General features: G+C 45.1%; 1 protein-coding gene across 3 annotated transcripts in view; it reads left to right on the top strand.

Annotated features, from left to right (window-relative positions):
- The window catches only part of LOC128349399 (1-phosphatidylinositol 4,5-bisphosphate phosphodiesterase eta-1-like), a 204,512-nt gene that overhangs the window by 24,013 nt on the left and 153,922 nt on the right, over positions 1 to 26,577 (top strand). For all 3 annotated transcript variants that reach the window (XM_053305602.1, XM_053305605.1, XM_053305603.1), the window contains exon 2: positions 2,673 to 2,790. In XM_053305602.1, coding sequence (XP_053161577.1) covers positions 2,712 to 2,790 — 79 coding nt within the window. In that variant the 5' untranslated portion in view covers positions 2,673 to 2,711. The remainder of the gene's footprint in view (positions 1 to 2,672; positions 2,791 to 26,577) is intronic.

Raw genomic sequence — 26,577 nt, 5'->3', positions numbered from 1 at the left:
TGTCATTATTAACTAGCAAAATACTAATCACTGGCCTAGTTCAGACCATTGTGAACTTGAGCTTAAAGAGTTCCAAACCTGCAGGAGTTCCCTCCTTCTCACTACCGGTAGGAGCTGTGCTGGAAGAGTCCTGGCTATTTAAACCACAGTTCCATGCGTTGTCTGATCTTGGGAGCTGTGACTTAACTACGGTTTACAAACTGTCAGGTTATGAAGTTGTGATTGGCAGGCTATGTTTGGAGGAAATCACTGTGATTGAGTGTGTGTGAATGTAGGGCTTGTATATTGCAGGGGTCTGGGTGAAGGGTTCGTTGTACTGCTGCGTGCTCTGTGCAGAGAAATTGCACCCCCTGAGGAATCCCTATCAGTGAGAATGGAGCACAGGCTGTTGAGGATAGAGTGGCCCCAACAATGGGCCCAAGGTCAGCTCTTTTCTTTATTCCATAGGAGTGAATGGCAACAATTCATTTAAATCGGAGGAAATAAAAGGGTGCACTTCGGAACACCATTGGGTTGTGGGTGGCTAAACATGCTTCTTGAAGCCTCTGAGAATCCATCCTGAGAAGTAGTTGTGCCATTCTGTTTCTGTGGCAGAACGAACCCTGGGGTCCGTTTCTTGATCATAGCATCTACTTAAGAGTTTTGTGTCCTGCATTGCCATAATGTCTCGAGGTAGCTAACAGTTCAATATAAACAAAGAAATCAGCAAGGCATTATAACACCGATAAAAGCAAAACAGCAGATAAAAACACAGCTGATCAATTGGGGGTGAATAAAAATACCGTAAGCTCTCAGAGAGACCACTAAAGGCCAAGAGAACGGGACGAACTGTGCCTGTTGCCTAAAAGATAACAATGAAGGTGCCAAGTGCACATCTCTTGGGAGAAAGTTCCATGATTTGGGTTTCATCACTAAAGAGGCCCTTTCTGCATCTGCTGCCTGCATTGCCTCAAAAGGTGGGGCACTGGGACATGGATCTCCTAGAGATTACCTTAACTCATGGACAGGTTCATATAATGGCTATGTTAGATACTGAACATAGCCAGGCAGCATTTTTGGAAAATGCTACCTGTTCTATGTCCACGGATAGCTCAACAGGTGAAGTTGAGAGGTCTCAACATGTGGATGGGAAAGTATTTGGATTTGGTAGGCAGTGGGGAACGTTTTGGGACAAGCTGAACCTGGACAAAGGGATGTTTTCCACTTCAGTCACAATGAAACGAGACTGCTGGTGCTTAATTTTTAAACTGGTCCCTGGGGTAGGGGGAAGCAGCCAGGAGCTGGGCTGTGTCTGATTCAGGGCGGGCGAAATCCTAAGGTATGAAGCTGCATGTGTTTTGGATCATTAAAAAGGGATAAGGGAGAATTTGGACATGAGAGTTGGGGAGGATATGACAGCCCGTCAAAGAGATCAAAAGGCTGCAGGGGAGAAGGTGCAGGCCAAACAACATCTGGAAAGGGAAACAATGTATAAATGTTTATATGCAAATACTAGAAGTCATTGAGCCAAGATGGGGGAGTTGGAGAGCTTAGTTGCAAATGAAAACGGATACAGTGGGCATAACAATAACCTGAAAGAATGGAGAAAGACTTTGGGATATGCTTATTCTCTAGAAAAGGGTGGAGTTGATTCCCTGTCCTTGGAGAGATTGGAACAGTGAAGAGGCAGTGAGTACCTCCTTCTGAGGAACATAAAATCCACTTTTGTGGTTATACAATTATATTCTGATCTATCTTATGAAGTATGTCATTTTTATAGTTGAACACCATTGTGTACCTTCCATGTCTTTGGCATACTGGCTTTTCTTTTCCTACTTAGGTACCTTGATGATGGACTGAGAAAAAAGGCACCTTTTAAAACTGGTGATTCTCTTTATTTAGCAGGGGGAGAGCAACTGGCCCTAGCCATCCCTGGCACAGCATCCCTCCAGTGGCTGTTGCTGATGTCTATCTTATGTCTCTGCCCACACCCCACTCCAGATTATTCATTCATTCATTCATTCATTCAGTTTCTAGACCACCCTTACAGAATTGCTCAGGGCGATTCACAAATATCACAAAACAGTTAAAATCAATCAATGATTGGGAACAAAGATTTTAAAATACAATAAAGCAGCTAAAAAAAAATCCTTTGGGGACAGGGAGCTATTTTTATTTATTTATTTATTTGTAAACAGCTTTGGGAACTCTTGTTGAAAAGCGTTCTATAAATATTCATATTCTTAATTACTGACCCCAGAAGTGACTGATGCGCAGACAAAAACTGTGGAACTATTAAAGCGAAGGTATAGTGTGTCATCAAGTTGATGTCAACTACAGGTGACCACAGAGCCCTTTGGTTTTTCTTTCGTAGAATATAGGAGGGGTTTACCATTGCCTCCTCCCATGCAGTATGAGATGATGCCTTTCAGCACCTTCCTGTATCGCTGCTGCCTGATATAGGTGTTTCCCATAGTCTGGGAAACTTACCAGCAGGGATTCGACCCGGCAACCTCTGGGTTGCTATTCAAGTCACTTTCCCGCTGTGCCATTAGGTAAAGCAGGGTATCTTTTTCTACAGAAATTAATACAAAATATTTTTATTTGGGCTAATACTATTAGAAGATTCTCCCTTTCTACAGAATGATCACTTCCACCTTAACAATACCTTGATCTCCTCTTTAATTTCACAGGATAATTGTATTTGATGCTGAGAAGAAAGTCTCCTAACAATGAGTTACTGGAACCTGGATAAGAGAAGCTGTCTGCAGTACTGCAGGCATTTTTTGGTGGACAATGGTGTATTTCATGGTAAGCTGTATGTTACGTTATCTTTTTAGTTTCTGGCATCTCCTGTTTCTTACCTAGCTGAAATTGCACTGCACAGCAGAAATTACACAGTGGTGCCTCTTTAACGAATGGTACTTATCTCCCTACAGAGAACCGGTTTGAAACTGAACTTACTTATGGAAATGTGATTCTCTCCCCCACCTCACAGATTTGCTACACTTTGCACAATGTTAATCAAAATACAATAAACTAATATGAGTAAAAGAAAAGGGCACAGATGTAATGTTTAATATTGATTTCTTTTTAATCATGCTGTCATTAATCCAATAATAGTTCTTCAAAGCCTTCTCCTAAAGCTGAGGTAGGCAAAGTGAGCACAGTTCTGAATCTCCAGTAATTCCCATGGATAAAGAGGACAATCTAATAGAAAGATCCCCTGGCTTTACCTTATACTAGGAATGATGCAGAAGCACTCCAGTTCAAGAGTATTAGCAAGCTAGCCACCATGCCCTGTATGTCTTATCCCTGGAAGAAGAGATCTCAATTAAGCAGGGGCGTAGCAAGGTTGGAGTGGGCCCAGAGACAAGATTTTACAATGTCCCCCCCCCCCCGAAGCTCAGCTCATCGAGTAAAGAAATCTTAAATGAGGCTGAATAGTGGTTACAAAAAGCATAGTAAAATTTTATATCTATTTATCTATCTATCTGTCTATCTATCTATCTCCTATGTGCCACAATAGAACATCATCCTAAATTATTTAAAAGGTTTTGTAAATTGTGGACGATGCAAGCCATTTAATGGTACTAGAGAAAGACATGCTGTTCTGGTAGCTCCAGGTCTTAACACTCCTGGAGTACTAAGAATACAACTGAAGGAAGCCCGGGCGGGTGTGTGGCTGGGGGAGTCAGTCATGTGACTTGCCTCTGGGGGCCCCCCAAGGCAGTGGGCCCCCAGACAACTGTCTCCCCTTGCCCTATTATTGTTACACCCCTGCAATTAAGGGTAGGGTTGCATAGGAGGAAGGCCTGGAGTTTTCTTTGGAAAAAGTGGTAGGAAAGATTCGCAAAAAAATTCAGAGGCATCTCCTTAAATCTAGGGGTGTGCATGGACTGGTCCGGGGCCATGCAAAAGGCCTCCGGACCGGTCCGGTGGGTGGGGGGGAGTGTGTCTTTAATGGTGGGGGGGTAGTACTTATCCCACCCACTGCTCTTCCCCTGCCCCCTGCTGCTGGACTTTTCTAAAGTGTTCTTGGGGCGGCAGAGTTCCTCCCTGCCGCCCCTGCCCCCGTCATTGTCTTCCTTCCAACAAGCCGAAAAAGCTGGCGCCACACATGCGCCTGTTGCTGCGCACGCATGCCCGTCACCAGCGGCGCACACGCTGCATACATCACAATGATGTATGCGGCTCGTGCGCGCTAGCGGAGACAGGCGCACGCGCGCCACCAGCTTTTTCGGCTTGTTGGAAGGAAGTCAATGATGGGGGCAGGGGCGGCAGGGAGGAACTCTTCTGCTCCAAGAACGCTTTAGAAAAGTCCAGCGGCGGGGGGCGGGGGAAGAGTGCCGGGGTGGGGTGGGGTTAAGTACTACCCCCCCCCCCGTCCTTAAAGACACACTCCCTCCAGTGCCGGACCATGCCTCCGTGGCTCCGTGCACATCCCTACTTGAATCTATGAAACGTGAGAGTGGTGGCAGTTGCTCTCTCCTTAAATGGTTCCCTTGATTACGAGGGAGCACAAAATCATCTGCCGAGGCCTTGCCTGAGCTCTGCTGCCTAGATTTGGGTATGCTGATCACATTGTCCATATTGTTCTACTGGTGCTGGAAGTGACCAGTGCAGCATTAGCATTAACATGCACACACCACCTTGTTAAGACCAGTGGGAGGGCTCAGGGAGAACTGGGAGTTATAGATCTGTTTTTTCTCAGGTGGGGTGGTCCTACCAGAGGCTTGCACCACTGCGGCTAGAGTGGCATCCTGTGCTTTGCAGGTGGGTGTGGCTCTCCGGCCTTTTATGTGACATCCTATGCCCCTGGCATTCTGGGGCATTGTTGAACTCCACAAAAACTTCTTCTGCCAGCAATGATATGAGAGCTGGTCTTGTGGTAGTAAGCATGACTTGTCCCCTTAGCTAAGCAGGGTCTGCCCTGGTTGGATATGGATTTGAGACTAGAAGTGTAAGCACTGTAAGATATTCCCTCAGGGGATGGAGCCGCTGCTCTGGGAAGAGCAGAAGGTTTCATGTTTCCTCCCTGGCTTCTCCAAGAGAGGGCTGAGAGAGATTCCTGCTAGGGGTGCGCATGGAACCGGCTGGCCCGGTTCGGTTCGAGTCCAGACTGGACTCAAACCAGACCGGCCAAGTTTGGTCCGGCCCCATCGAAACCACCCTGGTCCGGTCCGCGCATGCACAGATGACCTCTGCAAGGCCATGGGCCATGCCAGGCCTTGCAGAGGCCATTTATGCATGTGCAGCGGTGGCCAAAATGGTTGCCGCGCACAGTTACGAGGCCCGAATGGGCTGAAAAGAGACCTTTTTACCTGGCCGCGGCGGTGATTTCAGAGGCCAGCGGGGGGGGGCGAGGAACCTTTGCGGACACACCCACACACCCGCGGCTTACAGGAAGCCCCCCGAAGGGGCTGCAGGTATCTTTATTTTATTTTTTAAAAGTTTTCAAAAAAATTCACAGATGGAACTGGGCGGGGGGCTGGTTTGGTTTGATCTCGAACCTCCAGACCGGTCCGCACATCCCTAATTCCTGCCTGCAACCTTGGAGAAGCTGTTGCCAGTCTGTGAAGAGCATACAGAGCTAGATAGACTCTAATCTGACTCAGTATATGACAGCTTCCTGTGTTTCTATGATATTAAAGGTGAGTTTCTTGGCAATGATAGAAGCTGAGTAACCCTGCTTTTTCTTACTACAGATAGGATGTCACTTAAGGGCTCTTTGATGCATTACACTGTGTGGTTTGTCACTATCTGTAGACTTGATGTGGAACTCTCTGATGACGAATATACAGGTATTCTTAAAATCCCTGCTTGTCCCATTCACACTTCAGTTTTTGGAGAGTGTATGCCTAAAAATGGAATGTGTGAAGCAGACCTTGTGTCACTGTAGGGTATCATCTTGCATTAGCCAGGGTACACATGTATGTATACTTCTGTGCCGGGGAGCAGGCTAGAATAATGGATCTTGCTAACTACTGGAGTAGGGGGAAGTCATAAACTGTGGTAGACAAGAGGTTTTGACCTTTGCAGGGAATGGAGGTTTATGAGCTGTATCTGGATTGTAGCTTAAGCCATTGAAATTCTACACAAGGGGGCAGCAAAGGACTTAAAATAAAGGCGTTCATTCCTTTTGACATTTTGCGATCCACCATGTACAATTTGTAAGATTTTTAAAAATATAATTGGATTTTCTTGTCTGGAGACATCGTTGAACATCGTGAGTTGTGATTTTTCAGCAGTTTAAAATTAATCAAAGGGTGTGCAGCAGCATTTCTAGTTTCTAATATTGAAATAGGAGCAATCTTTTGCAATTATTCGTTCACAGGTGGAGGGTTTTGCCCCTGTGTGAGTGGAAACAATCCAGCCTCTTGTAGGATGTAGGGAAGGCTCCAGAGCCAGTGGTTGGCATGGTCAAGCTCCTACTGAGGCCCATATACCGCTAACCAGAGATGTCAAGGAAGGGAGAGAGCCCAAGCTGGTGGGAACCAAAGGAATATGAGACAATTGTGCTCTACTTCCTTTGCTATTATAGCGTTCTCCTTCCGCTGGGATTTGAAAGTTTTCCCCAGAGACCCTTTTAAAAAATGATTCAGGGCCTCTGGCATGTCCCACTTCCTAGTGGGAGGGATATTCTTAGTGGAAGGAGTGGAGCATGATCTTTTTTCACTCTTTTTGACCCTGCTAGCACCAATGTTTTTGCTTCAAAGAAGGTTAGCATCAGTGGGGTCAAAAATAATGAGTGAGATGTTCTCCTCCTCTGTCCTTCCCTCCATGGCAGCTGTTGCTGCTTAACAGAGCCCTTTTTTCCTGAGCCAGAGAGGCTGGGGATCTGTCAGGAGTGGGTGGCAGTGACCGTTTATTTACACAGTCTTCAAGGGCTTCAGTAGAGGAGTGACAGTGATAATGTATGTGAGTAGGGGACCCCCCCCCACCGGTGCTCTCCTCAACCCTCCTGGTGCTGTTCCTAATAGTTGCTTTCCCATTTTGCTTACCACTAGGGGTGTGTCTGAACCGGTCCGGCGGCCATTCTAAAGAATGGCCGAACTGCCGGACCGGTTCGGCCCTGGCTGGTTCGGGTCCGGGTGGGGGGTATGTCTTTAAGGGCAGGAGGGCTTGCTTACCCCTCCCGCCTCTTTGCCCCCTCCAGCGCCCGTATTTAACAGAATAACGGGGCGCTGGAAACCAGCCGCCCCCACCGCCACCCCCCCCCCGCCGCGAGCAGATTTAGCCCCAAAACTACCGATACCACTGCCGCCGCCGCCGCCGCCCGCCAGCCCTCCCTCCCTCCCTCCCTCCCTCCCAGCCGCCCGCCCGCCCGAGTCCTCACCTGATGCTTTGTAAATAACGAGAGGAGCTACCGAACAGAGCTCCTCTCGCTAGGAAGTCCTGCAGCATATTGAAGCTTTGCGTGCGCGCATGCGCGCGCCACAAAGGACGCCAATCGCCGGAGGCCCGGTCTACCCGCCGGGAAAAGGCGGGTAGACCAGGCCTCCGGCGATTGGTGTCCTTTGCGGCGCGCGCATGCGCGCACGCAAAGCTTCAATATGCTGCAGGACTTCCTAGCGAGAGGAGCTCTGTTCGGTAGCTCCTCTCGTTATTTACAAAGCATCGGGTGAGGACTCGGGCGGGCGGCTGGGAGGGAGGGAGGGAGGGCTGGCGGGCGACGGTGGCGGCGGCAGTGGTATCGGTAGTTTTTGGGGTAAATCTGCTCGCGGCGGGGGGCGGGCGGCGGTGGGGGTGGCTGGTTTCCAGCACCCTGTTATTCTGTTAAATACGGGGGCTGGCGGGGGCAAAGAGGCGGGAGGGGTAAGCATGCCCTCCCTGCCCTAAAAGGAAGGCCCCCCTTCGGTGCCGGTCCGGACTGCTCTGGACCGTGCACATGTCTACTTACCACTGACAATGATAGTTCTCAGTAAAATACTCACAATTGTGTAAAGAACTTAAAAGATAGAAACAATATGTATATTGAGGCTCTACACATGATCCGTGAATAGAGCCTAACCAGGGCTTAGCCCTCTCTCCCCGCAGATGAGCAGGGAGCTTGCCCTGGGCGGCCGGATCGACCACCCACATGATTACCGGCTCTGTCACGGGGTCACGGGATCGGGGGTCGTCCGACCTCCAGAAGTCCTAGCATGTCCCACAAGAGTGCATGGGGCATGCTGGGGAGACCCCCAAGGCTGGGAGGCTTGCTGTAGCCTCCCGGCTGGGGGTCTCCTCATGAGTCATCATGATGGGGAGCTGCGCCATGGCAACTAATGATCGGTGAAATGGGGTTAGTGGAGCACTCTTTAAGGATGGGGGCAGTTAAGGAGGTTTGCTGCTGGGAACTGCGAGGCAACCATTGCAGCACACAACCTCTGAAAACCTTATAGGGCTGGGCTCCCCTAACCCGGTTTTCGAAGATCATGACAATAACCTCATTGTTTGGTGAATTCTGGCTACAGCTAGCTTGGATGAGGGGAGATCTTATCCTGACAAGTTGAGAGATTCAACAGACATTTGAATATTTGTTTGCGAAGTAGCTTGCACAAGACAATGTAACTGCAACATAGCAAGGTTTTATTCAGACATCACAATCACCCATCTTTCAAACTATTGTCATAAGGATCAGAAATATGCCACACATTTCTCCTGTCTTTGTATCCCCTCCTGCCCTTGTATGCCTGACTGAACAATTCCTGGTATCCTCAGAGCATGATGTGATGTCTGAACCAGCAGACTGCAGTGTGAACAATTTCTCCAAACTGGTATTGCAAACCATGGTTTGATCCTGATCTCTGCGATCCTGGTTTCGCAACCCACCCCCACTTGTTTTGCCGTCGTGGATGGGAGCATTTGCACAAACCACAGTCTGCTGGTTTAGATGTCTGGATGAACTGAGGTTTAATACATGAGAAAGTGTTCTTGTGAATGAGCGGGGGAGGAGACTGTTCTCTAGACCATGGTTTGAAAGATCAGAGAACATAGCGGCTGCATCTGCATGTAATGCGAAACTGCGGGTCCAACTGACTCGCGGTTCTGCTCCCCCCCCCCGATCTCCTGTCTGCATTCGCATGTAATGGACAGGAAGCGAACTGCAGTCACAGAGACTGCAGAAAGGAGGGGGATCTGGTTGCATGGGCTTCCTTCTTGACTGAAGGACAGCCCTGGCAGCCAGCCAGAGCGAGGGAGGAGCTTTCTCCCTCAACTCTGGTTGCCGCAGTGGGGGACTGTGGTGCCATGTTTGCATGTAAAATGAAGGTACAGGTTGAGTATCCCTTATCCAGACATCCGAAACCTGGAATGATCCAAAATCCAGACACCATGCCGTAACAAAAATTAAAAAAACGCCTCAGATCACTTGCTCACAGATTCCTACACTGTGTTCTGATTGGGGCCAGAAGTGCTCTGCCCGGTACCAGGGCGCTTAAGGAGGCTCTGTGTCCTCCCTCCCTACAAGTGCGGCAGCCTCCAGTTTCGTGGGCGGCAAGATGGCTCCCATCACCACATCAGCTGGCTTTTTGCCCTGGAGGCCCAAGAGCATGGAGAGGGAATCCTGCAGGGGGGCCACTGCTGACAGACTGCCTGTAGGAGAAGCCACTCGCTCAAGCGCAGCATGTGTGGCTTGGTAACTTTCCAGCGGCTCCTGGCAGCATGCTGCTGCTCCGAGCTGTGCGCCATGTGTTTTGACACCATCTTTGCCTTCTTCGCTTTCTTTTATGCTTGTTCCAAAATCCGGATTCCAACATCCAGAAAAGTCCAAAATCTGGAACACTTCTGGTCCTGAGCAGTCTGGATAAGGGGTACTCAACCTGTACAAATCGGAGTCTGGGGAGGGAAACTCCTAATATGAATTATTACTATTATTAGACCACTTTTGAAGAAAGCTGCACTGGATCCCTCAGAGTTAGCTAATTACAGACCTGTTTCTAATCTTCCATGGTTGGGCAAGGTGATTGAGTGGGTGGTGGCCTCTCAGCTCCAGGCAGTTTTGGATGATGCAGATTATCTAGACCCGTTTCAAACTGGCTTTCGTGTGGGCCATGGGGTTGAGACTGCCTTGGTCGGCCTGATGGATGATCTTCAACTGGTTATCAACAGAGGGAGTGTGACTCTGCTGATCCTTTTGGATCTCTCTACAGCTTTTGATACCATTGACCATGGTATTTTTCTGGACTGCCTGAGGGAGGTGGGATTGGGTAGCACTGTTTTACAATGAATGCTTCTGCTCTTAACTCTCTGGTAAATTCCAGGTGGTGTTGCTTGCAGACTGTTGTTCTGCAAAGTGAGAACTGAAGTGTGGAGTTCCACAAGACTCCATACAGTTTCCGATTCTCTTTAACATCTACATGAAACAGCTTGGAGAGATCATCTGGAGGTTTGGTGCAGGGTGTTATCAATATGCTGATGACACCCAGAACTACTTCTCTATGTTGACTTCATCAGGAAATTGCATTTCTTCCCTAAATGCCTGCCTGGAGGCAGTAATGGGCTGGATGAGGAATAACAAACTGAAGTTTAATCCAAATAAGATGGAGGTACTGACGGGGGGGCGGGGGAGGGGGCAGGACCCAAGAGATGGTTTAGATCTGCCTGTTCTGGATAGGGCTACACTCCCCCTGAGAGATCAGGTACGTAGCTTGGGAGTGCTCCTGGACCCAAAACTCTTCCTGGTTTCTTAGGTTGAGGCAGTGACCAGGAGTGCTTTTTATCAGCTTTGGCTGATACGTCAGCTACTTCCATTTCTAGAGGTGAATGACCTTAAAGCAGTGGTACATATGCTGGTGACCTCCAGGCTTGACTACTGTAATGCGATCTATGTGGGGCTGCCTTTGTATGTAGTCTGGAAACTACAATTGGTACAGAATGCGGCAGCCAGATTGGTCTCTGGGACAACTCAAAGGTACCACATAACACCTGTTTTGAAAGAACTGCACTGGCTGCCGATATGTTTCTGGGTGAAATACAAAGTGCTGGTTCTTACCTATAAAGTTCTTAATGGCTTAGGTCCAGGCTATTAAGAGAGCGCCTCTTTTGTCACGAACCCTCCCACCTTTTAAGATCTTCTGGAGAGGTCCGATTATGGTTGCCACCAGCTCATCTGGTGGCGACTCAGGACCAGGCTTTCTCTGTAGCTGCCCCAGGGCTTTGGAATCTGCTCCCTGCTGAAATAAGAGCATCTCCTTCTTTGTTTGTTTTTAGGAGGACCCTCAAGACTCTCCTGTTCTCACAAGCTTTTAATTAGAATCAATTGTAATAATTTTAATAATTTGTTTTAATAACTGTTTTATGTTTTTATTGTTTCATGTTTTTTAATCTCTGTTGACTTTTAAATATTTTAAATTTTGTACACCACCTAGAGAGATGTACATATCAGGTAGTATAAAAATATGATAAATAAATAAACAATCTGTGGGTAGGTTTTCGGTCTGAATTGTGGTTGCACACATTTGGACATACACAAATTTCAACCGGAGGCTCCTTCAACTCTGGCTTCGGGTTACGTATGATTGTGGCCAGTACCTTAAGGCAGCCCAAGAAAATTTACTCACTTCTGAGTGTGGGAGCGAGATGTTGTACTTACTGTTGCTGGTAAAGGTAAAGTTGTGCCGTCAAGTCGATGTCTACTCCTGGCGACCACGGAGCCGTGTGGTTGTCTTTGGTAGAATACAGGAGGGGTTTACCTTTGCCATCATCCACACAGTATGAGATGATGCCTTTCCTGTGCAGTATGAGATGATTATAGGTGTTTCCCATAGTCTGGGGAATATACCAGTGGGGATTCGAACCAGCAACTCCTTGTTCCCTAGGCAAGATACTTCCCCACTGCACCATTAGGTGGCTTACTGTTGCTGGTAGCACTTTCTTAATTTATCAGGGCTTTTCTTTGAGGTGAGGATTATTATTATATTACAAATATGTATAAATTGCTTTCCAGCAAAAAACAGTTATCAAAGCAGTTTACATAGGAAAAGAAATGAGAAGGTTTCCTTTCCCCAAAGGACTGACACAATATAAAAAGAAATGTGGGGTGGGGGAGGGCACCAGCAACATCCACTGGAAGGATTCTGTTCTGGGTCTGGATAGGGACAGCTGGTCTTCGTCTGCTAAACATGAGACCTGACACTGTAAAAGGTGCCTCTTTGCTCAGCAGGGAGATGGTTCGTATTCATTTTTCATTTCCTCCCACCTGTTTTCTACAGAAAATACCTGCTTTCATGCTAATTTTGATGCTAATGCGAAAAGGATTGAAAAACTAATATCTTACGCTTTGTTCTAAAGCTAGAATTACAATTAGAATGAACTAATTGAAATTCTTATCTTGGAAATGCAATATTCACCACATTGGAGGTATGAAGTGGTGAATGCTTCAAATAATAATAATGATCATGTCTTTTACATTTTTGTGAACAAAATATATGAAGCACTTGCACTTCACTAAACATTGATTTTATCCTGTCCCTTTATTGCTCTACCAGAACTGAGGCTTTGTTGGTAAAAAAAATTACATCATATTCCAGCATCCATACTTTTCTAGAAATATCCTGCTCAAAAATTATTGCTGCTTTTCTGCCCCTCTTTTCATGTCTTTGGATATAGGTTTGACTTGTGAAGAATAAAAGTGGGGACCCATGAACATTTTTATGGTGAAATGGTATGAGACTTGGAGGATGCACGTTCTCCAAGACCAATTTTCCCTCTCTGCAATATGCCCCCTGACAGTTTGGGATGGCCAATGTGATGCTCTTCAGCCAGCTAGAACTCCCATGATCCCCAGCAACTGCAGCTGGGGATGATGGGAGTTGCAGTCCAACAACAGCAGGAGAGCCCCAGGTTGACCATCCCTGCTTTAAGCTATGAAGGGGCATAGTCTCTTGCAGCTTGAATGAGCTTGAATTATCTGGGTGGAAGACAACTGAGCTCAGAGAACATGTGACCAGTGTTCCCTCTAATTCCCCCCCCCCCCCCCAATCTGTGTGCAGAATGTGTTTTTCTCTGGGCGGCAGTATCAAGGCAGTGTGTGCACATGCATTCAGAATGGGGCCCTCCTGATTCAACCTGAGCGGGATCTAAAATTAACTGAGTGGATATAAAAAAAACTTGTGAGCGTGTGCACATGCGCACGCCTTAGAGGGAACACTGCATGTGACCTGTGCACAGTTCTTTCCTTCCTGTTTCTTGCCTGTATAACTCAACCCCACCTCTCTTTGCTGCCAGCTTGTCCCTGAGCACAGCATGCATTGACAGCCCTCAGGAGGCTCTACCATATGGAGTGTTTTGGTAGGGAGTGTGGGGTTATTTGGATTCACCTTCTTTAGAAATCCACTGCTATTCTTTTCTTCTCCATCTTGTCTTCGGGATCTCTGCCCATCCATATGCAGCATACCCACTTTGCAGCAACTGAGTTAAAAATCAGAGAGCCAGTCCTCCACATTGGCTGGGCTGAGACCAATCAGGATTTGGCTCCTCCCATCCAAGAACTGTGCCCATCTTCAGCCATTCCACCTTCAGCCAGCCTCCCTAAATCATGCATGGTGGAGAAACGTTGATAGAGAGAAGTATTTCTCCCTCTCGCGTAACACTAGAACCAGGGGTCATCCCAAGAAACTGATTGCCAAGAAACTTAGGACTGACAAAAGGAACTACTCTTTCACACAACATATAATCAACCTATAGAATTCGCTGTCACAAGATGTGGTGACAGCCAACAGCCTGGATGACTTTAAGAGGGGTTTCGATAAATTAATGGAGGAGAGGCTTATCAATGGCTACTGGTCTGAGGGCTATAGGCCACTTCCAGCCTCAAAGGCACGATGCCTCTCAATACCAGTTGTGGGGGAGTAGCAGTAGGAGAGAGGGCATGCCCTCAGCTCTTGCCTGTGAGCTTCCCAGAGGCATCTAGTGGGCCAGTATGTGAAGCAGGATGCTGGACTAGATGGGCCTTGGGCCTAATCCAGCTGGGCTTTTCTTACGTTCTTTGTCAGATAAGCTGGTAGAAGTTATGTTTTCTTTGCTTTGGTAGAATACAGGAGGGGTTTACCATTGCCTTCTCCTGCACAGTATGGGATGATGCCTTTCAGCATCTTCCAATATTGCTGCTGCTTGATATATGTGTTTCTCATAGTCTGTGAAACATACCAGTTGGGATTCAAACCGGCAACCTCTGGCTTGGTAGTCAAGCCATTTCCCCGCTGAGCCATTAGGTGGCTCTCTTAATGTAGGGAAAGTTTATGAAATTATTACAAGTCAGAAATAGGTTGTAAAGTGGAAACATGGATGAAATAGAGTTTGTTTCAGCCCAGTCCTTTTGGTTAAATTTAACACAGAAAGATGGAAATTGCAATTTTTTGATGAAGCCAGCTGCTGAATAATCAAGACTAGGTGATGTTGGTGCTCTCAGAATTGCAGACCTGGATGCATTTTGTGTAGCTTGAGTGTGGTCTACTCATGCAACAGAATGGAATGGTTGGGTCCCGAGGTGAGAGGAGTGTATCACTTCAGGTTTTATTTTATTTATTTATTTATTTTTGCATTTATATACCGCCTTTCGTTAAAAAGATAACCCCAAGGCGGTTTACAAAAGTTAAAAACATACAATAAAAAGACAATAAAAATATCATGTTAAAAATATAAAAACATAAAAACAGGCATAAAAACAATACAACAAATAATTGTTGTACACTGATAATTTTGAGTGCTGCCTTATGTAAAACAAAGCAACTCTGCAATTAAAAACAAATAGTTCTCCGTTTGGAAGAACACTTAAAACATTGTATTCGCCTGCTGTCCGAGTGTTGTAGCCCACTCTCAGGGCTTGATAAATCCCAGGCACCAGGGAGCCATGGTGCCTAGAAACTTAATTGTGGTGCCTTGACTGGAATATTCAGAGGTAGAGTTCTTTAAATGTTATTTATAAAGGGGATAAAGAGAAGCCCATTTACCCATTTCCTCCACAATGTCCATCAAACTGATAATTTTGCAAGTGTGGAAGAGAGCTGGTCTTGTGATAGCAGCCATGAATTGTCCTTTTTGCGAAGTTGGGTCCACCCTGGTTTGCATTTGAATGGGAGAGTACATGTTCGAGCACTGTAAAATATTCCCCTTAGGAGATGGGGCCGCTCTGGGAAGAGCATCTTCAGATGGTTCCAAGTTGCCTCCTTGGCATCCCCAAGATAGGGCTGAGAGAGATAGGGCTGAGATAGGGCTGCCTGCCATCTTGGAGAAGCCATTGTCAGTCTGTGTAGATAGTACTGAGCTAGATGGACCAATGGTCTGACTCTGTATAAGGCATCTTCCTAGGTTCTGTTGTCTGGCTCCTACATTTTTGGGCTGGCTCCTAGATCCAAATAAAATTTGTCAAGGCCTGTACTAATTTGTCTCAAAACTCTACCTGTTGGTTCATTCTGTATGGACCAGGCATTGAATCTTCAATGCAAGAAGTACAGTTATAAATTATACAGGGCTTGGGAGGATGTAAGGGTCGTTCCCTCTTAACCACAGATCAGGAGCAGGCCATTAAATCATGAATTCCTTCCTACACATTCTTTCTTTCTACCTTAACTTCAGTGAGAAAGTGTTGGTATGCAGGGCTACGGCTAACCAAGTTCATCCATAATCAGGATTAACCAGCTTCAAAAAATGTTAATCAGGAAACCTGGTTAACAGTGCAATCCAATGTGTGTTTACTCAGAGGTAAGTCCCATTGTGTCTAAAAATTTCCCTTCTAGATACTTGCCCTGATTAGTAGAGGAGGCCTGATAGGAACTTTCCCCTGCTCATGAACTTTATTTTATTTAGAAGATAAATAGTGTATACTGGTATCTCTAAGATCAAACCAACAAGAAACAACAAGATCCCCACCAAACTATACACTAACCATGCAATGAAAAGTAAGCAACAACTTAATCCAGTGTAGTTCTGTAATTGAAAATATTTACAATCTCAGATGAGACAAAACATAAATGATTGGAAATCATATCAATGAAACCAAATATGTAGCATTGGAGGATTGGTGAAGTCCATAGTATGGAGAGTGATGTAATACAAACCAAATAAGTCCACACATCCACTATGGTGACCTGGTGACCTCTTTTGATGTAGCTCTTTCTCAAATGGATGATGGTTTTCAAAAAGTAATACTAATCCACATGCTCCAAAGTCCAATTATGTTTGCAGCGACCTCTACTACTTTTGGAGAATTCGCTCAAAGAACCAAGTTCTTGTAAGATACAAAGCTACTTTTATTTAAACATCATAAGTCAACTACAGCTTTAGTTGTTGTTAGGTTAGCCTCATAATACATGGTTGATTCACTTATTTCTTCAGTTTTGGGGATGTTAGGGTTATTTAATTGACTATGTGAAAAGCAGACATGACATGTTTAATGAACAGCTCGTTTTCTTTGATCAGTTCTGAGAACAGCCCTTTAATTTTTTTTTTTTTTTGGTGTTATAATTGGCTATTTGGAAGGATCACATGCTCCCTTCTCTTTGATGCCTGTCTGAAACTTAAGCCTTTTGTTTAAAACCGTGTTTTATCGGGCAGCAATGAATTCATTGTGCCGTATATAATTTCCCCCTTCCTCTTTACCTTGGAGACCACTGTGCTAAGAGTGAACCGAGCAGTGCTGGAATCCTGTCATATTAAATCAGTCTGGCTCACAGAGAAATCTATCTGGTGCTTTGTCATTTAGTGCTGTTAATCTGGTTATGTTAAGAATGACTGTAGTTTTCCCATTTCAGTTACTGTGATAAGTCATAATTGGGCAGGTAGTGTGAGGAACCTGCTGCAGTCTCAACAGGTATTAAAACTTAAGTGAGGACTGATTCTTTTTATCAAGGAGCAAAGAAAGGGTTTGGGGAAAAACCCTGCCTGAAATCTTGGCAATCCACTGCCAATCAGTGTAGACAATCTGAGCTAGACAGACCAATGGTATTTATTTTATTTATTACATTTATAGCCTGATTTACCTCCAAGGATCCCAGAGTGATTTATTTTTTATTTATTGTTGCATTTATATACCGCCTTCCGTTAAAAAGACAACCCCAAGGCGAGTGATGTACATGGTTATGTTTATCTACACAACAACCCTGTGAGGCAGGCTAGGCTGAGGGATATGTGAAGAGAGTAATGCCTAGAGAGCAAAGAAAATTCTTTAATTTTTATACCGCCCCATACACAAGTCTCTGGGTGGTTCACATTCTAAAAATACAACAATTAAAGCAGTTTAAAATGCAGATAAAAAGTCTAAAATTTACAACTTTAAAACTTCACTTACGTTGACCCTCCTTCTTTAGTGGAGGGAGGGGCAACATAAAGGGTTGGCTCACACATGCCTGTATATGTTAGTATGCTTGTTGACTGGTGACTGAATCTGTGAGTTTGCTCCGTTGAAAAACAGCTCTTAGGAGGCGACATCAAAGTTCTTTCTCTGGTTTTGGATCTGAAATTGCCTTTTGTGCATGCAAGCCATCACTTGATAGAGTGTCGACATGCATGTGAACCAGTCCTGTGTTGGAGGACAAAGAGATTGTATGAACTTGGAAGGCTGTATATATGCTGTAAGTAGCGTGCCCACTTGCTGCTCAGTATTTTGTGGTGGTTCCAAAAAATAGCCACCTATGTATCAAATATGGATACCAAGGCCATGTAAGAAAGACCTTTTCTCAATGTCTGCCTCACACTTTTTGGAGCTCTTTTCTCTAATGTCTCACCAAATTTTATCTTTAAATGCAGTATGGTCTAGTAGCTTTAGGTTGGGAAATCCCACCTCTTCCATGGATTCCTGCTGTGTCTGAGTACATGATGAAGCTTTGGCCACAGTTTCCTATCTGTGGAATGAGAATAATGGTGACGAATTTCACAGGGGTGTCGCAAAGGTAAAAAATGTCAAAGCAGGGCTTGACAGATCCCAGGTGACAGGTTAGAAATTTAACTGTGGCACCTAGACTAGGATATTCAGAGGCAGAGTCATTTTATGACATCTTTATTTGTCCCAGGATGTCCTGTTCCTGTTCTAAGTATGTTACTTGTAAAGGGGAGGAAGAGAATCTCATTTACCCTCCCCCTCACAGTCTTTGTCACCACGTCTGGTAATTTTGTCAAGAGTCAAATGTTTGGACTGGCTCCTAGATCCAAATAACATTTGCCCAGATCTGCCATACAGATAACCAAACGCTTGTGCCAAATGCGTTTATTGAGGAAATGCATTAGCCATCCTTTCGCACGAAGCTCCTAGGGTGATGTGTGTATAAAAATACTGGTCCTGTGGTTGCTGTTCCCTGCTGTTTTTATTGAATTGATTGGGTAACCAGTCCATATATTATTTAACATTTCCTGCATCTTCACATTTTAGAGAAAGATCTTAGTTGGGCAAGTTGCCTTTTAGGGTAGCATGTCTGGTGTTTACTGATTGTCTCATGAAGCGACACCCGCTAAGTTCCCAAGAACCCCAGGTTCCCTGGAATGCAGCTTGAAAAGTAAAATTGTTTCTCACTGAAGCCAGCAGAGGTCAGCAGGCAACTCAATATGTGTGTAGGAAAGCAAACGTCTACTATATTAAACCCTGGCTGAGCAGTGCATAAACATTCCATGCATGTTAAGCTCAAGTATCTCATGACTCCAAAATTGCCTGAGGGCTCCTTGTCCTTTTCTAATGTTATTAGGAAAAACTGTTAATAGCTCTATTTGCATGATATTAATATTCTGATCTGTGTATGTCAGAAACTTCTAGTCACAGACATTCAGGCTGTAGCTGATGTTGTCTGGTTCTCCCTGGAGATTCTGCATGCCCTGAAGCAAAAATGTCAGTTTTCTTCACTAACAAAGAAATGCAGTTGATATGTGTGTACAGTGTGAGAGAATATCAAACCAGAGACAGAGAAGAGCTCGGATTAGAACTAATAATTTTAGTCGGTACTTTCCCCAGCAGGTCTCCTTGCTATTAATTAAGGACAGTGGCCCCAATTCTGGAGGTGACTTGACCGGGCAGGAACCATTTGGATCACTAGCTAGATGTGCCAGAAGAGTGGCAGGTTTTAAATGCTAACCAAACATCCTCCTTACTATTCCCCCATAGGCATGATTTCAACTGCCTTTGCAATTATCCTGTAAGGTATTCAGGTAGTCTTACCCCCAATGTGATACAGTGGATAGAAAGTTGAATTTGGACAATGGAGATGCAGACTCAAAGCCCTGCTCAGTGATGGTAAAGTAAAGTGTGCCATCAAGACGATTTTGACTCCTGGTGCCCACAGAGCCCTGTGGTTTTATTTGGTTGAATACAGGAGGGGTTCACCATTGCCTCCTCCTGTGCAGTAGGAGATGATGCCTTTCAGCATCTTCCTATATTGCTGCTGCCCGATATAGTAGCAGTGGGGATTTGAACCAGCAACCTTCTGCTTGTTAGTCAAGCATTTCCATGCTGCTCCACTTAAGGTGGTCATAAGACTTGTTTATTCTAGAATTTTATAAGCATTAATATGAATCATGCATGTGAAGCACTAAATACTTCAGCATACACCAGCACTAAATACTTCAGGATCAAAACTCCAGTTATAGTGCAAAAGGCTGTTTGTCCCTCTGGCTATCCAGACAGTTTCTTGGGGCAAGGCATAACTGGAAACTCTCAGGCCGTGTGTTTTTAGGATCTGAGTATGGGGAGGAAAGGTGGGTGAGTTGTGAGACTCTCCTCAGCAGCAGCATAAACAACAGGTTGATGTGATTGGTGCTCAAGGGAAATAAACCTTCTCTCGTTGTTCCACGGGGCTGCTGAGGGAGGCAATGGTGCTGTTCTTAATGGCAGGAGACATCCTGGATTCCCTCAGATCTCTCTGTCAGTCCTTAACAGGAAGTTCCCATATATCTGCAATGGCCAACCATGGTTGAGCAAATGTGGATGTGAGCGGGAGGAGAAGGGAGCGATCCACGTTTGCCTTTCTTGCTGCCTCCTACTTGTCCACATCCATTGCCTTACCTGGGTGCCACACATACATTTCTAGGTGTCATGACAAGCTAGTGGCTAGGATTTGTCAAGTTCTAATTTAAACTACAATTTTCATCCCATTTTTTTGAAATTTGAAAAGCTTGTACAGTTCATCTAAGCCAGGGTTTCTCAACGTGTGGGTCCCCAGATGTTATTGGACTTCAACTTCCATAATCCCCAGCCCCAGTGGCCTTTGGTTGGGAATTATGGGAGTTGAAGTCCAATTACATCTGGGGACCCACACGCTGAGAATCCCTGATCTAAGCGATTCTCCGCATCAAATGTCACATTAATAGGACAAGTAATATCTATGTTTTATAAAGAAAATTTTCATGCCTTGGTGGAATGCTTAAAATGGATCACAACTTTAGTACAGAATCACTACTGCAGCTATAATACTTAATACCAGCTAAAGGCCCATCAAGTCTAACAAACAGTGAAGGAGGAAAGGTAGGTAATTCTAGTTCATCTGTATGGGAGAAAATAGTGGGGCACTTATACCTATTGGCAACTGGGTGGGTACTCAATTTCCTCCCCAGTGCTGCTGATCCTGGTGTCTGAAATGAGAATGAGAAGAAAGCTTTGGCCTCACTCAACAACATCATCATCATCATCATCATCATCATCATCATCATCATCTATTACATTTATAAACCAGCCTATCCAGAGACTCCGTGTGGTGTACAACAACTTTAAAAAGACATAAAAACAAACAATTCAAAACACAGTGCTAAAAATAATATAAAACAATTAAAAAAACCATGGTGGCGCAGTGGTAAAACTGCCGCCCTGTAACCAGAAGGTTACAAGTTCGATCCTGACCAGGGGCTCAAGGTTGACTCAGCCTTCCATCCTTCCGAGGTCGGTAAAATGAGTACCCAGAATGTTGGGGGCAATATGCTAAATCATTGTAAACCGCTTAGAGAGCTCCGGCTATAAAGCGGTATATAAATGTAAGTGCTATTGCTAAGTAAGTGCTAAAACCATTTAAAACCAATTAAAATACCTTTAAAAAACAACACCACATTACAAGTCTTGGAAGGCCAGGCTAAACAAATAAGTTTTCGGGCTCTCTTAAAGGCCGACAGCGAGCCTAAACTTTGGATATTTGCTGGGAGTGCATTCCATAGACCAGGAGCAGCTACAGAAAAGGCCCGCTTCCGAGTCGCCGCCAGACGAGCCAGTGGTATATGGAGATGGACCTCTCCACATGATCTCAACGGGCGATGGGGATCATACCAAAGAAGGTAGCCTGGACCCAAGCCGTTCAGAGCTTTAAAGGTAATAACCAGCACTTTGTATTTCACCCGGAAACATCATGGAGCTTGTTTACTTTGTTGCATAGGATTCAGTGGGAGTTTGAGAACTGCTATCCCATATTTGCATAACCCTGACATAGGTTCTGTTTCTTGGTCATGCTAAAAGCACCTATACCCAAACACCTCACAGTCAACTTATTTTGCACCTTTACAGGTGCACATTCAAAAGGGTGTACTATGCTTATTTTTAGTAAAATTTCTTTGGATATGTGTCAGTGAAAAGCAACCCTGTGATGGAATGTTCCTCACAACAATTGGTCTCTGAGCTGTTAATTTTATACTACTTAGAACTTGTTTCAGCCCTGGATATCTGAAGGACAGCCTGCTTCCAAGGGTTTCTGCCCACTTCGCAAGGTCATTGGAGCGGGCTCTGCTCCACGTGTCAAAGATGAGAGAGGCTCGGCTACTGAGCACGTGGGACGGGGCCTTCTCAGTCATTGCCCCCAGGGTTTGGAGTGCTCTCCTGGCTGGCATCGGCTCCTCAGCCTGCATGACAGTTTTTAGAAACGAGATGTGGCTCTTCACCTGGGCTTTTAAGTGAAGGTTCTGTTAAAACTGCTGCTGCTTTGTGTGTTATGCATTACTGTTTTATATAGGTTTTTAAACTTTTAAATAGAGATATTATTTTTATATTTAAACAGACAATAAATAAATAAAATAATTTTTTTGTGTGTCTTCAGCCATTTTATTCATTCATTCATTCGATTCCTATACTGTCCTTCCAAAAATGGCTCAGGGCGGTTTACACAGAGAAATAATAAATAAATAAGATGAATCCCTGTCCCCAAAGGGCTCACAATCTTCTGGAGAAACCTGTAACTTCTTTTAGTTTTGGTTTTTCTTCTGAGTTTGCTTAAAATGTTTTGAGAATAGACAACAGGGATTGCACCACACCAAAATGAGCAACATGGGGGAATGATGCAACTATAATTTATAGCTGGGAAAAGTCATTTCTGGGCAGGAACTCAGTTACTTATTGGAGAGAAGTCTTTCATCTTTCTTGATGCATATTTTCACTTGAGGAAGAGATTCCTATCTCGAAATGCTTTGAGGAGATGATGATGATGATGATGATGATGATTTATTAATTCTATTTCGATACCGCCCTTCCAAAAATGGCTCAGGGAGGTTTATTGTTGCACTGTCCCTCATATCTTCCTAAAACATTCTGAGCATCCAGTTGGGATTTAGTATATCATTTTCTGCCTATATTGTCTGTCTTTCCAGCTTCATGCCTTCCCACTTGTTCTGCACGAATGAAGGGGAAAAAAAAAAAAAAGCTTCTGGGGCTAGGTTCATTGTTGCATGACCTTTCATGCATGGGTTACCTTATAATTTGTATCTAAACTGGATAATTAGGTACAAAATTCTAAAATATTGTTATCTTTCACTATTTATTGTAGAAGAGCAAAGTTCTGCCCTCCCATTAATCACACCTTAGCAAAATTATCCTTTGAAGTGTGTGTTTCTGTATTGTTTTGATACTGAAAGAGAAGGACCAGTGAAGCAGAAAATTAAAATTCTGAGCCGGCAATTCAGATTGGTAACAAGCCACATTATGGTTGGTTTGTTTTTAAAATAAACTTGGTGCAAATGTATCATAAGTTCTTGTATATTCTTGTTCAAAGTATCTACTAGAATTATATGATGTTATGGGATGGAGCCATAGCTCAGTGGCAGAGGGCCTGCTTCACATACAGAAGGTTCCGGGTTCAGTCCCTGGAATCTCCAGGTGGAGCTCAGAGAGCCGCTGATAGTCAGTATAGACCAGTGGTTCCCAACCTGGAGGCCTCCAGATGTTGCTGAACCACAACTCCCATCAGCCCCAGTTACAATTTATTGTAGCTGGAGATGACGGGAGTTTGTTTATTAATTAAATTTATGTACCGCCTGACTCAACAGGCTCTAGGCGGTTCACAAAAATAAACACAATAGAAACAAAATAAAACCAACTATTAAACAGCCATTAAATTTTAAACATTCAGAGAGTACTTCAAAAGCCTGGCTGAAAAAAATGTGTCTTAAGGGGTCTTTTGAAGGCTGGCAAAGTTGCTAAACCATGAATGCCAATAAGGAGCACAGTCCACAGCCTAAGAGTGACTACAGAGAGGACCTACTCCCGAGTCACTGCCAGACAAGCCGGTGGTACATGGAGACAGATCTCTCTCGATGATCTCAATGTGTAATGGGGATCATGCAGAAGAAGGCGCTCTCCTAAGTAATCTGGTCCTAAGCCGTTTAGGGCTTTAAAGGTAATCACCAGCACTTTATATTTTGCCCAGAAACCTATTGGCAGCCAATGCAATTGCTTTAAAACAGGCATAATATGGTCTATCCAAGACACTCTGGAGACCAATCTAGCCACTGCATTTTGAACCAACAGAAGTTTCCGGACCACATACAAAGGCAGCCCCAAGTAGAGCGCATTTCAGTAGTCAAGCCTAGAGGTTACCAGAGAGTGCATCATAGTTCTGAGATCACTGTCTTCAAGGAATGGATGCAGTTGTCATATCAACCAAAGTTGATAGAAATCGTTCCTGGCCATAGCCTCAACCTGAGAAACCAGAGTGAGGCCTGGGTTCAGGAGAACTCCCAAGCTACATACCTATTCCTTCAGGCAGAGTGCAACCCCATCCAGAACTGGAAGATCTAGCATGTCCTTCGAATTATGACCCCTTAGCATGGGTACCTCCATCTTGCTTGTATTCAGTTCCAATATATTATCCCTCATCCAGTTCATTACTGCCTGTAGTTAGGGGGGTTGTTCATTTCCTGATGAAGTCATCGAGAAATAGATTTGGGTGTCATTACCATATTGATAACACCCTGCTCCAAATTTCCTGATGATCTCACCCAGCAGTTTCATGTAGATGTTAAAAAGCATAGGAGATAGGATGGAGCCCTGAGGGACACCATACAATCGCTCTTTTTTCTGAGAGCAACTATCTCTGAGCGACACAATCTAGAATCTACCAGAGAGATGGGAACGGAACCACTGCAAAGTAGTGCCACCTATTCCCAAATCCCCCAGATGATCCAGAAGGATACTATAGTTTGTAGTATCAAAAGCCTCAGAAAGGTCCAAAAGAACCATCAGAGTCACACTCCCTCTGTCCTTTCCCTGGTAGAGATCAGGCTGACCAAGGCTGTCTCCACCCCATAGCCCACTCTAAAGCCAGTTTGAAATTGATCTAGATAATCAGTATCTTCCAAAACTGCCTGGAGTTGATCAGCCACCACCCTCACAATTATCTTGCCCACCCAAGGTAGATTGGAGACTGGCCTATAATTATCCATCACTGGGGGCTCTAGGGCAGGCTTCTTAAGCAAAGTTACACAATTGCTTCCTTCAAACCTGGAGGCCTACTGTCCTCCTTCAGCGAGGCATTTATGATGACAACTAGGCCATTTCTAACAGCCTCCTTGATAGATGTTATTAAGCCGTGTTGGGCACGGGTTCAAAGGACAAGTTGTAGGCTGAACACTTCCAAGGAGCTTGTCCATGTATTCAATAGTCACAAATTGCAACTGATCCATTCAAATAGAGCCAGAGGAACTACTGGATGTCTCTACAATTGATCCCTCCATAACTATGGAGTCCAAGTCAACTTGAATGCGGGAGATTTTATCCACAAAATAATTGTTGAAAGCATCACCGCAGGAAAATGAGAAATGAGGATCTAAGTTCAGAGAGGAGGAAACCTGAGTCAATCCCCTGACAACTCTGAACAATTTTGCTGGACACGAACTTGCAGATGCAATACGTGCAGAATCACTTCTTCACTGCACATCTCTGTTGCCAGATTTGGCTTTTTAAAAGCCAAATTTTGGGTTACGGCCCGAGTATACCCCTGAGGTTCTGGCCACCCTGTGCACATATTGCCATAGAATAAGCCTTCAAATAGGCTTTGTGCCATGTCTTATTGGATTCAAGTCAAGTTTTCCTCCACTTATGCTCTAGTCTTTTCCCTTGCCTCTTCAGTTCCCGTAGCTGTTCAGTATACCATGGAGCCAGTTCTGAAGCAGAATGGAGAAGGCGCTTAAGTGCGATAGTGTCTACTGCCCTGTAAGCTCCCTATCTCAGGTTTCCACCAGGGCATCAATAGAATCACTGGCAGAACCAACTCTAAAATCCTCCAAGGCCTCTTGGAATCCTTGCCTCCTTGGGCAGACCATCCTAATAGCTCCTGCACCCCCGAAGAGGTGGGTTGTGGCCATGAAACCAACCTTAACCAGATGGTGGTCCGTCAGGACAATTGAGATACTCTAGGAGTCTCCACCCACTTAACACGACCCTGATCTGAGCAAAAGATCAAATTGAGAGTGTTACCAGCAGTGTGTGTTGGCCTCGTGACCAATTGGGGTAGGCTCATAGTTGTCATGGCCGTTATAAACTCCTGAGCTGCACCAGGCAAGCCAGTCCCAAAGTGAACATTTAAGTCACCTAACACCAAAAGCCTGGGCGACTCCAACACCAACCCCACAACCAACTCCGTCAGCTCAGTTAGGGACTCAGTTGGGCAACAGGGTGGTTGGTAGACTAATAGAATCTCCAGTCTATCCAGAGTCCCCAGGACAAGATACACACAATCAATATGGTCCAGTTGTCTTACAGGGATTCTGGTAAGAGAGATAAGAACAGCCCTGGACGATCAGGCCCAAGGCCCATCTCGTTCAGCATCCTGTTTCATACAGGGACCCACCAGATGCCGCTGGAAGCCTGCAGTCAGGAGTTGAGGGCATGCCCTCTCTCCTGCTGTTACTTCCCTGCAACTGGAGATGTTATTCCGATGGATCACAGCCACTCCACCCTACCCCCTTCTCCTAACCTGCTTGACCACAGACTACCCAGCAGGGAGGAGCTGAGTCCATCCTGGGTCACTAGCCTCCCCCAACCAGGTCTCAGTTATACAAGCCAAGTTGGCTCCCTCATCCATGATCAAATCATGAATGATCTCGGTCTTGTTTTGAACCAACCTGGCATTGCAAAGGTCAGGTTCTGAGGATGGATGGAACTATACACCAAGGCCTGAGAGCTGATGGGGCAGCTGGAAAGGGAAACAGCTATTAAATTTCTGGTTTCTCTTCCCCTGTAATGGCCTGCTGACCTGCCAACAAAAATCTTTTATTCCCCACCACAATTGTGATAGCCACCCCAGAACCTCCAGAAGTGACCTCTATTCCTACACCTGTACCAGAGCCCTGGTACATAGCTGTAAGTAGCTGGGCAATAAGAGGAATCCTGGCGCTATATGAAAGGAGTCCAAGACAGTAAATTGGCCTTGGTTCCAATCTTGAAGG

The sequence above is a fragment of the Hemicordylus capensis genome, chromosome 3, assembly GCF_027244095.1.
Source record: "Hemicordylus capensis ecotype Gifberg chromosome 3, rHemCap1.1.pri, whole genome shotgun sequence".
NCBI classification, from domain to species: domain Eukaryota; kingdom Metazoa; phylum Chordata; class Lepidosauria; order Squamata; family Cordylidae; genus Hemicordylus; species Hemicordylus capensis.
This window is presented reverse-complemented; position numbering and strand designations above follow the sequence as displayed.